The sequence below is a fragment of the Alligator mississippiensis genome, chromosome 15 (assembly GCF_030867095.1).
Source record: "Alligator mississippiensis isolate rAllMis1 chromosome 15, rAllMis1, whole genome shotgun sequence".
NCBI lineage: Eukaryota > Metazoa > Chordata > Crocodylia > Alligatoridae > Alligator > Alligator mississippiensis.
The window spans coordinates 5,289,591-5,306,792 of NC_081838.1; the positions used below are offsets into that span (position 1 = coordinate 5,289,591).

Genomic DNA, 17,202 nt, shown 5'->3' on the forward strand with positions numbered 1-17,202 from the left:
GAGAGTGCCAACCCCATGCTCTCCCATCTGGCAGGCCCCGGGCACTGCAGTAGTCCACCCCCCGGGAACTGGACCACCCTGGGTCCTGCCAGGCACTGACCTGTTTCCATGCCTGGTCCCCCCGGGTGCTCAGTTTTCTCCATACTATACACAGGCCCTCGTGTTCTCTTATGCCCTTCCCCACCTCCATGAGCACCACATTCAGCTCCCACGGCCCTTTCCCTTCCACCTGGTGAACATCCAGGTCTGCTTTGTCTCTAACGCCCTACAGGACAAGTTGCAATTTGGCACCACCTAAAAGTTCTTCACCGTCAGCGCTGTGAGAAAAAGAGCAATTCAATTCCTGAGTGCAACTTTCCAGTTGAATTGGCTTTTGTGAACATCACTTCCTACCCTGGGCCTCTCCTCCCCTCCTCTTGCAGACCATTTTCCTCCACAATTGGCTTCAACAGTCTGGAGGTTTTGTATAGCCCTCCCGAAACTTTCTTTTCTCGTGCCTGTAGTGTAGAAGGCAGTTGACATCTCCAACCAATGCAATGGGTTTGGATACTAGGAATCTCGCTGCTACCTTCCTGAGTATCACACGGTGCACTTCCCTTTCTGCCAGGGGCCATACATTTGTTATCTCAATCACTGACCCTTTTGCTTCACATTCGACCCGTTAAATCCTCCATCGCTGCACCTCCACCTTCTTTTCAATTCCAAGCCATGGTTCTGTACCGGTGCCACTACCCCAGATGCTCTGTTTCCATTAGTGCCCGACCATGGTGAAGGTCTCTAGGTGCACCGCTTCTCAAGGCTTTCAGAATGCTCTCATTGTGACAGGGCAGTTTGGTGCACACCTGTCACACTAAGAGGACAGGCTGTCTAGGGAGCAGCTGACAGGTGGGGATGGGGGCTGATTAGGGAGTCACCTGGGTGGAAGGGGGATGGGCTCGAGCCACATAAACCCAGGGCCTGAACTGGTCAGGGCAATCTGGTCCCAAGTGCCCATGAGAGAGGCGCTCCTGGCAGCAGGGCTCCTGGTACCACCTGAGCTGGGGTAAGCTGCACACAGGCCTTGGAAGGGGAAGGCCTAGGAGGAGGGGTGCCAGCGGGGCTGCTCTCGAGAGAAGCTGGCCAGGCCTTGGGGCAGATAGGCCTGGGAGAAGAGGAGTCAGAGGCCCAGTCCCCCAGAGAGCTGCTTAGAAATGAACTGGTGGTTGAGGAAGGGACTGAAGGGGAGGTGTGGATGTCCCAGTGGGCCCAGCAAGAGGGTGGAGGGCCGGGGGTGCAGAGGCAGATAGCCAGAGCCCATTGACAGGTAGAGCACGGGGTCAGGGCAAGCCTTGAAAGGGATAGGCCTGAGGCCCACGAGCCCTAAAAAGACGAGTCTCTTACTGGATCTGGTGGGACACCTGAATGAGGAGAGACTAAAAAGGATCTGCGTGACACTTGTAAAGTGGATGTCTCTAGTGGGTTATGGAATAGAGAATATCCCTCACAACTTACTGATTCGTTTGATGCACTGGGTGGGGAAATTTTTAGCTACTTTGCATGATTTCACAACGATTGCACACTTAATTCATACAACACAATTGTATTTTAAAATTCTTTGCTACGTATATAACACTGCTTACCTTTAAGAAATACCACAAACATTAAAAAAACAATAACTACATATATCGGAAACAATGCTCCAAATGCACTTCCTTCAAACAATTACAACTAAAAGTTAAATTAGAATCAATACTATTATTTTCATGATATACATACAATCCTAGAATATCAAGAAACCTAGATATGCTTTCATTCCTCAGTAGTACAATTTAATGGGTTGGCCTCAGTAGTACGGTTCAATGGGCTTCAGTCCCTTTCGGGTGCTCCACGGCTTCAGCGTGAACTAACAGATTCATGTTCATGGAGAGGGTGGTTCAGGTGATCAGTCTGATCCGGCCTACACTTGCAATTCTTCCTTCGTTGTTCTGCAGGTGAAGAGGTTACCTCCTAATTGGGACTGTAGGTTACAGTTTTTATTGGGTGAGTTGCCGTCTTGGGCCCGTCCTACCCAAACCTGTCACTACTCCCAAATTTGGGCTGGGACCTTTCTTAAGGAATTTCTGTTTCTTTTGTTGATCATTTAATTACCTTGGGGGATTTCCACACCACTGCAGGGACCTTTCACAGCCGCTTTTCGAAAGCTCCTAGGGTTTGATTTCTCGGAAAGTGGGATGTTTGCTTAAGGGTTGTTTTATGTTAACCTTCTTAAAGGCCTCTAAAGGTAAAATTCAAGAGTTAAGCCTTTGAGCAAAGCCCGGACCTTCCACACGTAGGCCAAAACAATGGCCTAGATAAGAGGATGAATCTTGTCTTCTTCCTGAACTGACTAATGGGCAACTATTACAAACATTCAAACTATTACAATGTCAGTGGACACGTTGAAAGAGCAGAAAGATTTGGAATGGCAGATGCCTCCCCCCCCCCCCCCCGATCCTTCTAGTTCAGCACCGACAAAAGACTTGGGGGCCAAATTGGGAAACGGAGAGGCCAAGGCCTGCTGCGGAGAGGAGGAACCTCAGAGGCATGTCTTCCGGGAATGTCATGTTATGAAGGGATGGACGAGAGTGCGACGCCTTGTGGAGACACTAGTGAGAATATGGGCTGTGACAAGGGAGGGTGCCGTGGGGCGAGTTCCAGCAAACTGGAAAAGTGTGTGCAAGAAGAGGATGGAATCTGATCATTTGTTGCTGGATATAATAGGAAGTGTTTGTTGAAAGAAGGGAAATGTTATTTTGCTACTATTACAAACAAGAAAACAGCAAACATAACAGGAACTACTCTTTCCCCGGCTCTGTATCCACAGTCCAGATCTGGCCTCCCATTGCTCTCTCTTCTCAAACACTGGGTGCTTACAGAAGTTACAGTTTTTGTGCAATTGGGTCCCCAAAAGAGCTCTACAGCCCTAACCTAGCAAACATTTCTGGTTGCAGATCCCTTTTAAAATGACTAATTGTGCAAACAACAACATTAACCTGTGTTCAATCAGCTAGTGGATGAAGAACCACTAAGGCAGAGTGAAACTTGTGTACAGGTTCCCTGCAGGGGGGTAAGTTTTTGGCAGTTCTGCCCCCATCCAGCCATGTGCCTTTGTATGAGGCAGGACTGTGCCCTAGCCCCGGGCAGGCAGAGATTGCCTCCCCTGCCTGCCCCAGCACCAGGGCCGGATCCACTACCCGGCTGTCAGTGGCAGCCTCTCCTCCCAGTCCTGCCTTCTCCTTGGAGAGATGCCCTGGGAGAGGGGATGGCCCTGCACACACCCCTCAGTGTTGCACTGGGGGTGGGCAAGAGTCACTAATCCCTGCACAGCTGGTTGGGGCTGCAAGAGCTGTCCCTCGCCCTAGGCTCCCCTTGGAGGGGGACGGGGGCTCTCTGCACACCCTGCTGCATCTGCAAATCACGGTCGGGGCTGGAGGGGAGCCTTGCCTGCGAGGGTGCCAGCACAGGAGCAGTCAGTCTGTTGGCTCCAAATGGCCAACTCGGGATCCTTAAAATTCTAGTTTATTAGGCAGATTGAAACACTAATCATAAACCTTGGGGCAGGTCCCCACACACACACACACACACACACACACACACATGCACACATACACACACACACACACACACACACACACACAGTAGCAAGCTACAGAGTAAGGTATACCTATCCTACAAGCGCTGGAGTCTGCCGTCGATGGCCAGTCGAGGCTTCTTTCAGCGTGGTGTTATCCTCCAGAAGGGGGTCACTGGCTGGTCCTTCTGGCCGGACAGGTCTGGTCGAGCTGGAGATCGAGATCAAGAAGGCGCCACTGAGGGTCACTTTTCACTGCCTTTTATCTGTCCCTGGCAGACTTTGGTGACTCCCCAGTTTTCCGGTTTGCCCAATCCAGGGGTCACTGACCCTCGTGGGACTTCCCCCCCCCCCCACGGTGGCTACTGGACAGCATCTGTCAGCCCCAGGGGTCGTCCGCATGTACGTGCAGGTTTGGGAGTCCGTTGATGAATTTCGAATAGGGCTCTGGGAGCAGTTGATATGGAGATACTCAGCCCAAAAGTTGGTCTCTGGCATTGATTAACTCAGGCCAGGGCTTCTAGCCCTTGATCAGGACGTTTAGAGATTTCCCGGTTGTTACATTGTCTTCTATTGAGTTCTTCCCTTGGTTGATCTGCAGCTTCCAGGTGATAATTGCTGCCTGCTACTATGTTACACATTCAATCACCTTACACATTCAATCACTGATTCACTCACTCCTTCGGAGGCCAGCCTGATACAGGGAAGAACAGTTTGATTCCTGCCCTTGTTAACATTGTTACAATGTATAATTTGCTTATGAAACTAAACATATGCAGTTGAAAGTTGAAAGGTGAGGAGTATAAAATATAAGCTACAAATGTCATGGCACACAAATAGGTAAAAATACCAAACTCCAAGGGAAGATACAAAATGCACACCTCCAAATTTTAAAACACAATTCCTTATCTTAAACTGAAAGAGAGAGGAAGGAAGAAAAGGTAGAAAAAGAGAAACGTATCCAAAGAGGGGAGAGCAAATGCAGGCAAGAGGAAAAGGGCGCTTTCTGCTACAAGTCCACCCCCTGAGCCCTCCCTTGGCCTGGGGGCTTCTCTGCGGGGAGAGAGCCTGGGACACGGCGGGGACAGCCCCACAGCCCGGTCGCACTGCCTGATCTCTGCCTGGCTCCCTCCTGGGCTCCGGCCAGCGCTGCCAGCCCTCTCCGGGGCGCCGCCGGGGGGAGGGAGGAGCCGTCCGGGGGGCAGAGCCCGGGATGCGGCGCCACGAGCCGCGGAGAGCTGGCAGCCCGGGCTGCGGGCGGAGCGCGTGTTGTAACGGGGCGCGCGGGCTTCCCACGCGTGGGCCGGCGCGTGAAGAAGGCAAGCTGGTGCGGGACGCTCTGGACGCAGGTACATCAGGAAACCGCAACACAAAGGCAGCCCCGGCGGGACCGGCCTGCGGCGGGCCCCGGGCACGGCACCCCGGCACTGCAGCACGCCCGGCACCCCGCAGCCTCCGCCTCCCCCCGCTCCCGGCCCGGCGGGCGGGCGGGCGCAGCAGCGGGGACTACGGCCCTGGGCTGCGGCTCCCGCCCCGCCCGAGCCCCAGCGTGTCCCTGGGCGGGGAGCGGGTGCGTGCCGGGCGGGGGCTGCGGCCACGTGGGCTCCGGGCCAGGCGGGCTGCGACCCCCGGGGCGGGGCGGGCTGGGGAGCGGGGCTGGTCCCGGCTCTCCCATCGCAGGGCACGACGTGCACTTTCCCCTTCCCCGCACACAGGGCGGGACACAAGAGCCCCCGGCCGTGAGGTCCCCCGGGCAGAGGCGGTGGCTGTTGAGCTGGGGCCAGCACCAGCACGGCCTAGAGCCCCGCGGCGGGCAGGAGCACCGGGCACGACCTCCCAGCACAGAGACTTCAGCACCAAGTCCTGCAGTTTGGAAGTAAAGGTACAGATACCCGCCCTCGCATGGCAGGGGAGGTGGGCATGGTGCCCGCACGTCCCGGCTGCTGCTCCCAGGAGGCCGAGGGGCCGCGGGGTTGCAGCCGCCTGCGGGAGCTGTGCCAGCGCTGCCTGGAGCCCGAGCGCCGCACCGAGGAGCAGGTCCTGGAGCTGGCGGTGCTGGGGCAGTTCCTGGCCATCCTGCCCCGGGAGATGCGGAGCTGGGAGCTGGCTAACTGGATGGTCTAGGTACTGGTCTGCATAACGGTGCGTTGGTTAGCCACATCCAGTTTTCGTCTCTGGGATCATTTTCATGCTTGATCTCCCACTGTTGCCACTTCAATCCTTGACACCTGTAAGAAAAGTAAATGATTGCTTAGGTCTTTGTGAGACCTAGCTTCGTGAGGTTAGCCAACTTTGATGTACTAATAGTGTTTGATTTTTCTCAGTTAAGCAAAAATAAGTGTTGGGATGTTTCCCCAGTTGATCGATTGCACCTTTTGTTACTTTTTCCTCTTTGGGTAGGTGTATCCACACTTTATCACCTTTTTTATACTTATGTCCACACTGGAAATTCTGTCTTTTCATGTTTCAACCACATGGTTTTGTCCTTATTCCACTGAATTAAGGTTACATGAAAACTGCATCCCAATTTTTGAAGGAAATTGATTTTAAATTTGTGTTCAGTTGTGTCTTCAAAATACCAATGTGTCCTTCCACAACCTCATCACATTGTGGATGGTAAGGAGTGTGCACATGGTGTTCTCTATTATTAATTTGGGCTTTTTCTTGATTTCTTCCTCCTGCACTGTGGTTCCTATTTGGTCAGCTTCCTCCCAGGGTGTCTGCCCCACCAGCGGCAGTAACCATGCTTTTACTCCTGGGGTTTTCAGTACATTTGCTGCTACCTCTAGCGACATCCTTTTGCAAATTATTTGCTCAGGAGTGCTGATAAACAAACAATCATTCCTTAATCTCTGCTGTACCCCTGTCAGGGTGTTTGGGGGTGCTGTGCAATGGGTGAAACTAGTTCCCCATATTATGTACCTGATGTTATTCATACCATTATTCATTAAGGGTCGAGTTTATGTTAATCTTGTTCAAACTATTCAAACTATTACATTCAATATGACAGATATGTCATGGGACAAGTTGGTGCCCACTGAGGCATTGTGGGAACATCTCAAATCCTGCCTGGCATGGCCAGAGCCCTTGAAGGAGGCAGGACAGGATGAAACCGCCGAGCCTCAGGACGAGCCCCTTTGGGTCCCCAGGAAGGAGCTTCTGCCCCAGCAGGACCCAGGTAAAGCACTGGATGCAGGGCAGGGCCTGGGTCTGGGGGCCGGAGTGACTGTCCTGCATTAGGGGCGAGAGGCTCAAATCTCTGTCCCTGAGAGGCCGTGAGAGGCCACAGCATTTGTGACCACGTGGCTGGGGTGGGACAGGGCTCTGACCTGCATGGCTGGGCAGCACCAGGCTGAGGGCCCCGAGCTTTCTCACTGCATGTGTGCAGCACCCAGCAGAAAGATCCCTGACCGTGGGTGATCCCCATGGTGCTGCAGTGGTCACATCAATGGTGTAATGGGTGTCCTAACAATCGGGGGTCTGCTCAGCCCTTTTTCATGCCCCAGTGACCCTCTGTGCCCAAAACAGGGCTGGTGCAGGTGTTGGGAACATGTTTGCCCAGTGAGGTTTGGCTGGTACACTTACCCCAGGCCTGTGTCTTGCTGCAGTTCCCCTGAAGCCAGAGGAGACCTGGGAGTGGTCAGCTCATGAAGGCTTCTCAGGCTGGTGCCCCAGAGCAGGCCCTTGTCCAGGAGCAGGTAAGGAGCCGTGTTTGCACCTTTTCTAGTAGCAGGAGGCATCATCCATCAAAGGAAAATCTCTTTCCCAGAACATTTTGATGAGGTCAGTGCTCCAAGAGTTCAGGTTTTTGCATTCTCCCAGCGCCCCTGGAAGTCTTTCACACACCTTGGAGCAGACAGACCTTGTATTTGCCTTCCCCCTCCCTTTAGGCCCCTGGCTGCCTTATTCCCAGGCAGGTACAGGTGAACAGCAGGGTTTTCCCCGTGCTGGCAGCACCCGGGCTAACTTGTGCATTCTCTTCCCCACTCAGCAGGTGCAGGGACCCCGAGCAGAGCTGAGGAGGAGCTTTGTGCTGATGGACCTGGAAACCTGGAACTACAGGGGACTCCCCCAGGGAGACTGGGGGAAGGCGGCTCCCTGACACCTGATCCAGGCCACCTGCACAAGGGGCAGGACAGGCCTCCAAAGCAGGAGGTAAGCAGACACCATCTTGAGTCGGGACTGGGACTGCAGCTCAGGCAGAGACCAGACCAAGTCGGTTGCATGGGTAAAATGTAGTGAATGGACAGACCTGAACAGTGACAAGAGGAGGCTTCACTGGTGACAGAGACTGCAACCGCACCAAGCTGGCATTAGCTGGAGCTCGCTCCCAAGTTCAGATAGGCAGGGGTGCTGATGCTGGAAGGCTGGGTCAGGATCCGTGGGTGCTTCTGAGGAGTGCTGAGAAAGAAAGCTTTTAAGACAGGAAGAACCAAGGAAGAGCCCCACTGGGTACTTGGGGATACCCAGCCAGCCCCAGGGAGCACAGGGCACTGGTCTCCATTGCTCACCCCAGCATGTTCCCCTGAACACGGTTCAGACTGTGGAGCATAGAGGGTGACTCCAGCAGGATTTCTGCAGCACAGGCAGTGGCAGCAGCTGCATGGGCAGGCAGTTTAGTAGGAGTGAGCAGCACACCTGGCTGCTAGACATCTCTGTTAGTCAGAAGTGAGCTAGAAGAAAGGATGGATTTGCACCTTACAAACTAACTGAATCAGAGATGCATAGAATAGGATGTTGTGAGCCCAACTCATTTCATGAGACAGTGAGAGGATATGCACAGGACAGACTGAGATAGAGAGAGTGTTTTGTATGCTAAAGAGGGGAAAGGACATAGGGAAGGGAGAAAGGTTGGAGCGGGAACAGTGCTGGTAAAGGGAAACAAGTAAAGAACCTAACTGAGAATGGAAGAGACGGAGGCGTATGAACCTTAAATGCTATAATCCATGTTATTTTGCTCAGTGATGATGTCCTGTATATTGAGGAGAGAGTGCTTTCTCCATCTGGGTCCATTGCATCGCCCAGTGCGGTGGTGAGAATGGGTGTTAGGTTGCCTGTGGCTTGAAAGACATTGTTTGAGTTTAGGGGGCTGCCTGTAAAGCAGGACAGGTTTGTCCAGCGTGGCTACATTGGGACAGACCTCCTTTTCCACGAGGGGGTGGCAGTCGTTACTGATGTGTCCAGGGTTTTCAAGCTGGGGGCTGTAGGTGACAGGCAGTGGAGTCTGTGTTCTTCTCCTCTGGTTGGTACTGTAGCAGGGTGGAGCACTGTCTGAGTCTGGCTTTGCTGCTTGCAGTGACCAGACTTTGGGGGGTTTATTGTAATTGTAGCAATCCCTGCTCCAGATCCATCAGGTGTGCATCCTGGTGGGTGGGAGCCATTGAAGGAGATAATGTTGTAATGTTGAGTTTGGCTGTGGATGATGGATCTAGTGGTTTGCTCAGGGTGAAAGCTAGCTGTAGTAGTGGATGGGTTTCTATTCCAACTGTCCATATGATAAAATACCCTTGATTTACCTTGATGTATGAAGGGATAAGTGGCAGCTGGGGAGGAAACAGAGTTTGAGTTTGTCGTGGACATATTGGAAAATAGTAGGGACCATATGTGTGCCCATGGCATTGCCATTTGTAAGTATGTAGTGGGAGTTCCCATTTCTGAAGTAGCTGTGTGTAAAGATGAAGGAAGCCCACGTGTACACAACATGCTAAGAAAGTCAAGTGAATACCAGTCCCAGTCCCCTTATACTGGCTTTATACCAGTCACAAAACCAGCTTCCCCAGGGAGACTTCAGGGCCTAGGCACCTGTGTTACCTTCTGCCAAGCAAAAGTAGCTTCAACATCTCCCACAATGAGCCGGGCTAAAGCAGACGCATTAACTCCTGTGTCCACAAATCTGTATCCACATGACTTGTCAGGTGAATGCCTGGAAATTTGGCACCCCTAAATAACATAGCTAAGCCCCAAATTTTTGTATCCCAGAGTAAGTACAGATCAGGGCTGTGGGGACTGGAGGCAGCCAAAAAAGAAGATGCTGATGGTGTAATGCTTGTGACTTCAGCTCCGGGAGGCCTTCGAGGACGTGGCTGTGTACTTCACGCAGAAGGAGTGGGAGCTGCTGGGAGATGAGGACAAGGAGCTTTACCGGGACCAGATGCTGAAGAATTACCGAGCCCTAGTTTCCCTGGGTAAAGCTCTGTTCACTGCTTCTCTCTGGAACTGCAAGCTTTGAATTTTGTCGCTGTTTTCCTGTTTTCTCTCCCGCATTTTCTGTGTATGTATCCTCCTTTATTTAATCCAGCCACCATCACTTGGGTCCGCCTCATCCATTTAACTCCTGGTGCTTCCATATTCAGTAGACTCTTGGTAAGATGATCCTCTTGACTTTGCAACATCTTCCTATCTTTTCAAATTCATTGGGCCTACAAATTCACTAACCAGGGGATTCTCCAATAATTCCTTGAATAATTATTCTGATTTCTTCCCTCTCTTGCCTAGTGTATCCTATCCAAACACATCTAGCAACTCTAGGATGCTCAGTTCAGTGCTATCCTTTTTCTCCTCCTTTGGTTAACATCCAGCAGAAGTTAATGAAAATCTTATCAGCCTCTGCTGCTACAACAGATGGATTGAGCATTTTCTCAACTCCTTCTCTAGGGCGTCAGCCCTGGGCTGTGCATGGCAGCATTTGATGGCAGAGGGGCTGTGATGGGGTGCGAGTCTGAAGAACTTGTGAAGCCATTTGGCTAGGCGGCAGGCAGCCCCTGCACTTTAGCACCCTCATGCCCCAGCTAGACCCTGTTCCTGTTGGCATGTGCATTTCAGCGCAGTTACTTACCCTGCCCAAAGATAGTAGTACTATCCCCAACAGTGCTATCTTCCGCCTGAGTTAATTTACTGCACCATAATACCAGTGCACACGCTTTACTGTGGAGCTAATTAGTCGACTGCAGTAAAGTGCACGTGTAGATGCACCCTTTGTTTCATACCCTTTTAATACCTCTGAGTGACTGGTGCTTTTTTTCTCCCATGACCATCTGTAAGTGGATGGGTGTTCCTGGGCAGCCGTAAGGCCTCCTGATGGTCACTCAGCTCCTGCCCTGCTCTGCTTGTAGGGGCTGGCCCTTCACTGTCACCTGCCACATCTTGCTGTTCCTAGTACAGTTTGGAAGGCAGGCTGCCCCCAGGCCCTAGAAGGAGCCAGCGGATCCCCATATAAACCTGTCAGGGCCTTGGACTTTGTTCACTCTGCTTCTTCCTCTAGCTGCTCCCTTGCAGCCTAGGCCCACCGTGCTGGATCTGGCTCTTGGGTTCAGCCCTGTCAATTCAGTCTCTTGGGCTTCTGCCACTTGCCTCTCACTCTGGGGCCCTGGCCCCAGCGTTTGTCCCTTGCAGGCTGCAGGTTTCTTACCCTGGTTCTTGCCTCTTTCAGTCTGTGGTTGCCCGCCTCTGGGCTACAGGCCCCTGGCCCTGGTCCTCACCCCACTTGGGTTGTGCTTTTGCACCTGATGAGCACGGTGCTCCAGTCTCTGTCTCCTCTAGTCTTATTCTGCCTGGCAGGAACCTCTTGTATCTCTTGGGTCCCAGCCCCAGGCAGGCTTCTCCAAAACACTTGTGCACCAATCGGGCAACAGTGGGCCCTCCTAATTTCCCCTTACTAGTCCCAAACCCAGTGCAAACCACAACACAATACACAAGCCCTCTGGCTGCAACAGAATATTGTCCCTACACTGGGTCTGAACATAAAAATCCACTCCCTGGCTGAACCAGCATGCTGCCCCCCATAATGGGCCTTACATCCCTGTAGGCTGGAGGCATCTAGTTTGCAAGACTCAGGCCTCTCCTGTCAGCCAGGCAGTCCCCTGTAGCCTCCCTGTCCTGGAGCTCCTTCTCCTGCAGCTTGCAGAGCCATAGTGCCTGCCCTAGCTCAGGCCCGGGCTCATAGCTCTCTCAGGATCTGCCCATTTCTGGGCAGGTGTCTTCCTAGCCCTGGCCCAGCTGTCTCTCACTCCTCCTAATGGGCTGCCTGTTGCTGCCCTGACTCCTATCTCTGTGGCTTTATTGCTTCAATAGACTTTATCCTGCTGTGCAACTATTGCCTATTCAAGACTTTTCCTCCAACCCCCAAATCCTAGTTGATTCTTCTCCATCCCGTACTTGGTCACAAACACTCTTGAACTACTGCCCCGAACAGGATATCAAGGTCTCACACCTGACTTAATCTGCTGCATTGAGCGAGGGGAAGTGGAGCTCCGTGTTTCCGATGATGAGGACCATGGGGAAAGCTCAAGGTCTGAAGACCTCTTGCCAGGTGAGTTGCTGCAGTCCCTTCCACCTGACTCTGCTCTTATAAATGCTCAATACAGAGACTGAGGCAGGGAGTGACCTGGAAACCATAGCCTTACCCTGTGCTGCCATTCAAGGGTGCTCACCTGCAGTAGCTTCTGCTATAATGTGTCCAGGCAGATGTTACTTCCACTCACTGAAATCAATGATGGGAAGACAAGCAACTGTTTCCTTTTTCTCCTTTTTGTCACTGCCGATTACTGCAGCGGGGGGGGGTCGGGACCTTAGAGGCCGTTAGGCGGGTACTTGTGACGCTTGGAGTGGAATTAATTAGGCAAACGCTTATCGGTTACAAAGGAAGATAGTTTACTTACTCCATCAAGGTGGTGAAAGACGGAGGTCAAAGATACTTGGTTAGTTACAGCTTAGGGTTCGTAGGTTGGTCTGCATAAGTGGACGGATAGAAATGGTCGGGCAGAAAAATGGTCGGGCCGGCGGAGGTCGTTGATTTACGTCTGAGATTGGGTCGAGACACGGGGGGGGGGGGACTGGCAAGTGATCAAATTGCCAGTTTACTCTGACATCTATGTCAGAGGTCTCCAGGTGTATACGGAGTCACTCTCACTTTTTCTTCTTCTTCTTTGCAGAACTGTATCGGGGTTTTATTTGTATACTAGCTAATTGCTTTTCACCACGTCATAAATTTAATTAGAATCGCCAATTATATCGTGGTTTTTCGCTAGGTGTTTGTAGCAGGGACATTCCCAGACACTCCCCTGTCATTTTGACCAATTATGATGATTTATGTAGAGCACAGAAAGCAAGAGGTTTTTATCTCTGTTAGTGGCGCAGTAATACATTTCTTTTTGACATGCGCAGCAAAAAATACTGTTACTGGCAAGAATTTCTAAGTTAACCCATAGTTAACCTAGTGAAAAAATAAAACTGCTTTGAATGGTATTACTTGCTTGTGACATGAGCACTACTAAATCGGGTTGTGACACTTTTAATTAGCTTGTTATTGGACAATGAAGCTTACTGTCTTGATTTATAGGGACAGATTGGTTCCCCTGGGATAAGATTATCTTTGTTTTCTATTTTCACTCAGCAATGCAAGAGTTGATTCCCCCGCCCAGAGTAGCCATAACACCCTCTACCGGGGCATGATAGGATGTGTGATCCCCCATGGAAATTAGCATGTTTGGCTGAAGCTCTGTGCAGTCATTTTTGTTGGACAGGAGGCAGGCTGGGCTCCCCCTGGATTTTTCTCTATTTAGGTAAACCTGGAAACCAGGAAGGGTTTAATCACGATCTCAGCTTGCTTGAAACGGTTCCAGGGGGTGGGTGGGATTCACAAGCTTTCGTGTTGGGTGGGGAAAGTGGGTACCTTATGGTTTGCACCAGAATCTCCCTCTGTGTCATTTTTGGGGCCCTGAGTGTCACAAACCCTCAGTCTCAGGTCCATGTGCAGGTTCCATGGGCTCATTGCCTGCATCAGCCCCTTCCCTGGAAGCAGGTAGGGAGCAACACCCCTCTCCCTCTAGAAGGGAGAGCCCCAGCTCTAAATCCTCCCCTCCCAGACCATTTCTTGGAGGAACGAGGGATTCAATATTTTGGCTTGTTCTAACAAGCAGAAACAGCACTTCTCTGTGCCTCCGAAGTATCTAGTCCCAGGTAAGGGAGTGCTCACCAAACATTCATGTCCATTGTCAACTTCCTGATCTCCACCATAAGGCTGTTCACACTTGTCCCTGGATGCTGCTCTCAGGATAGCCAGACATCAAGTGTGAGCACTGGAAATCAGCCCTGAAAAGCCTCACTAATGCACTTTGGATACTGGAGCAGATCGGCCCAGTCAGGTGGAGTCCTCGGCATCTCCTCCGGCACCCGTCAGTGCTGTGGGATAGAGCAGCCCTTCGAGAGCCTCATTCTTCTTTTAAGCAGATGTTTCTGATCTCATGCTCAGCCTCTTAGTGCATGTAGTCATTCAGGTACTGTCTTAATGCACGTCCCCCATGCACTTCTCCCACAAGGGTCCAAAGTGATGGGGCTCAGAGCAGCAATGCAAGTCCTGAGAAACTGGCTCTGAAATGCACAAAGTTGCAGAACATTAGGATGGCACATGGCCTGTCCCATCCCCCAACCCCAGCACTTGGGGTGCTAGAAAGAAGAGCTTACTTTCTCAAGTAACTACAGGCACCAAGCTCCAGCCCTATTCTGAGGCCCAGCACAACTCAGGGAACAGTAGTTTATGCCCTTAGCCGGGCCCTGGCACAAAATCTGCAAGTTTTTTTCCCCCCCACCTAGGAGCCACCTTGATGCGGAGCAGAGCTGAGCAACAACATCCAGAGGAAGGACCTGCAGATCTGGAACCACCACAGACTTCCCCAAGTACATCAGGAGGGAAGGACCCCCCAAGTCCTGAAGAGGACCGTGTGCATAAGAGGCCAGGCAGGTCCCAAAACCCGATGGAGAATGTGTTGTTCAACAAGGTACAGACTCCTGTTATGTGTGAGAGTGGAGTGGAGGTGAAGCCTGGTAAGAGCCAGGGTTACAGGGAAGAATTTAAGAAGCTGAGAGAGATGAAAAGCTCCAAGGGAAAGATTCACCAGAAAGAGAGGCTTCATTTAAACTCCGCCAACAGGGCGACCCTTAGTGGGAAGCAGGAGCTCACAACCAAGCTCATGGAGATGGCCCAACCAACCTCTGAGTGCAGGGAAACCTTCAGTTGCCCATCGCAGCACCAGCACATCCACGCAGAGAGGAAGACCACCCAGTGCACGAAGTGCAGGAGGATTTTCACCAACAGGCGAGACCTGTCCTGTCACCAGCTCATCTGCACAGGGAAGAAGACACCTGCGTGCTCTGCACATGGGAAGCACTCCACCCAGTCTTCCAGCCTAGTCCACCCCCAGCGCATCCACACAGGGGAGAAACCATATCAGTGCTCAGAGTGTGGGAAGAGCTTCTCCTTTTCCTCCTATCTGCTCCGGCACCAGCGCATCCACACAGGGGAGAAGCCACATCAGTGCCCTGAGTGTGGGAAGAGCTTCACCCAAGCCTCCCACCTGGCCCAGCACCAGCGCATCCACACAGGGGAGAAGCCACATCAATGCCTTGGGTGTGGGAAGTGTTTCACCCACTCCACTCACCTGGACCAGCACCAGTACATCCACACAGGGGAGAAGCCACATCAGTGTCAAAGGTGTGGGAAGAGCTTTACCCGCTCCTCCTACCTAGTCCTGCACCAGCTTATCCACACAGGGGAAAAGCCACATCAGTGCCCTGAGTGTGGGAAGAGCTTCACGCTTTCCTCTCACCTGGTCCGGCACCAGCGCATCCACACGGGAGAGAAGCCATATCAGTGCCCTGAGTGTGGGAAGAGCTTTGCCCACTCCTCCAGCCTGATTCACCACCAGCGCATCCACACAGGGGAGAAGCCATATCAGTGCCAAGAGTGTGGGAAGAGCTTCACCCAAGCCTCCTACCTGGGCCAGAAACAGCGCATCCACACAGGGGAGAAGCCACATCAGTGCCCTGAGTGTGGGAAGGGCTTCACCCAAACCTCCCACCGGGACCACCACCAACACATCCACACAGGGGACAAGCCACATCAGTGCCCCGAGTGTGGGAAGAGATTCACCCGCTCCTCATACCTAGCCCTGCACCAGCTCAACCACACAGGGGGAAAGCCATATCAGTGCCCTGAGTGTGGGAAGACCTTTTCCCTTTCCTCCCACCTAATCTGGCACCAGCGCATCCACACAGGGGAGAAGCCATATCAGTGCTCAGAGTGTGGGAAGAGGTTCTCCTTTTCCTCCTATCTGCTCCGGCACCAGCGCATCCACACAGGGGAGAAGCCGCATCAGTGCCCTGAGTGTGGGAAGAGCTTCACCCAAGCCTCCCATCTGGCCCCGCACCAGCGCATCCACTCGGGGGAGAAGCCATATCATTGCCCTGAGTGTGGGAAAAGCTTCGTCCACTCCTCCAGCCTGATTCAACACCAGCGCATCCACACAGGGGAGAAGCCACATCAGTGCCCTGAGTGTGGGAAGGCCTTCTCCCTTTCCTCCTACCTAGTCCGGCACCAGCGCATCCACACAGGGGAGAAGCCATATCAGTGCCCTGACTGTGGGAAGAGCTTTGCCTGCTCCTCCTACTTGACCCAACACCAGCGCATCCATATGAGGGACAAGCCACATAGATGTTCAGAGTGTGGGCAAAGCTTCACTTGCTCCTCCCTCCTGGCTAAGCACCAGTGCATCCACACACAGGAGCATCCATAGTTCTGCCAGCACTGCAGGAAGGTTCAGGGATGTCTACGTGCTCAGCACCCACCAGTGGATGCATTCGGGCAAGCAGCTTCATCCTGGGAAGTGTTCTTCAAGAGAAAAATAGAGGACATCAAGGTGTCCATTTTTGTATCAGTAGAGGACAGGACAGCCAGACTGTCCTCCATGATGGCCACCCTAGGTGCCCCGCAGAACCCTACGGACCTGGAGGTTGGGGTGCAAAGGTTGACAGGTAGGAGAGACAAGGAAGGACTTGGAAGAACTGCCTTACACACAGCAACCTCTGAGGTGGTGATCTTTGCATCAGCCTTGGAGACTATATCATCAGGGATGACCCAAGCAGGGGGTGGGGCCCAGAGCAAATCAGACTATGTGGGGCCCTGCCACCGGACAGGAAGAAGCTGGTGGTAGATTTGGCTGAGAGGCAGGGGGAGCGCTGAGCAGCTGGATATGAAGCCGACAGTGGCTGTGGCAGTGAGTCACCGTAGCTACTCTGCCTGGCTCCACAGGGCCCCCCAAAGTGCAGGGCCTGGGGCGGTGGCCCCAGTTAGCCCTCCCACCCCAACACCAGCCCTGCCTATCGTTCTCTGGAAGCAATCAGTGCTCCTGGTGTAGAAGTGTCCTCACAGTAGGGACCTCTGCCAAGTCAACTGGCTCCAGATGACACTTGGGGACTGTCTTGTGCATCCTCCAAGCTTTGTCCTCCCTGCCGATCCCAGGGACCTGCTACGTGAGGATCCTGAGTTGCAGGAATAGGCATATTAATGGCTGGCAAAGGATTCCCTGATTTTTTTCCCTGACCTCACCTTTCCTCACCACCACATAACCCCTTTCTCTGCCCTGCTCATGTCCACTGGGTGACGCAGGCTGCTGTTGCTGCTGCTTCACCCCCTGAGCCCAGTTCAGCAGGGTTTGCTTTGCAGCCTCTCTCCACAACTCTGCACTGCCAGGTGCCAGCGGCTCCCCTGCCCTCCTTCCCATCGTCCCATTCTTTATAGTGGTTTTCTTGCTAATAAAGCCCCAGAAATGAACATATGA

At 52.7% G+C, this 17,202-nt stretch overlaps 1 protein-coding gene across 1 annotated transcript in view; it reads left to right on the plus strand.

Moving 5' to 3' along the window:
* LOC106739399 (zinc finger protein 184-like) overlaps positions 1-17,202 on the plus strand; it is a 29,657-nt gene extending 12,455 nt beyond the window's left edge. Inside the window, exon 8 of the mRNA XM_059718570.1 lies at positions 14,772-17,202. Coding sequence (XP_059574553.1) covers positions 14,772-16,158 — 1,387 coding nt within the window. The 3' untranslated portion in view covers positions 16,159-17,202. The remainder of the gene's footprint in view (positions 1-14,771) is intronic.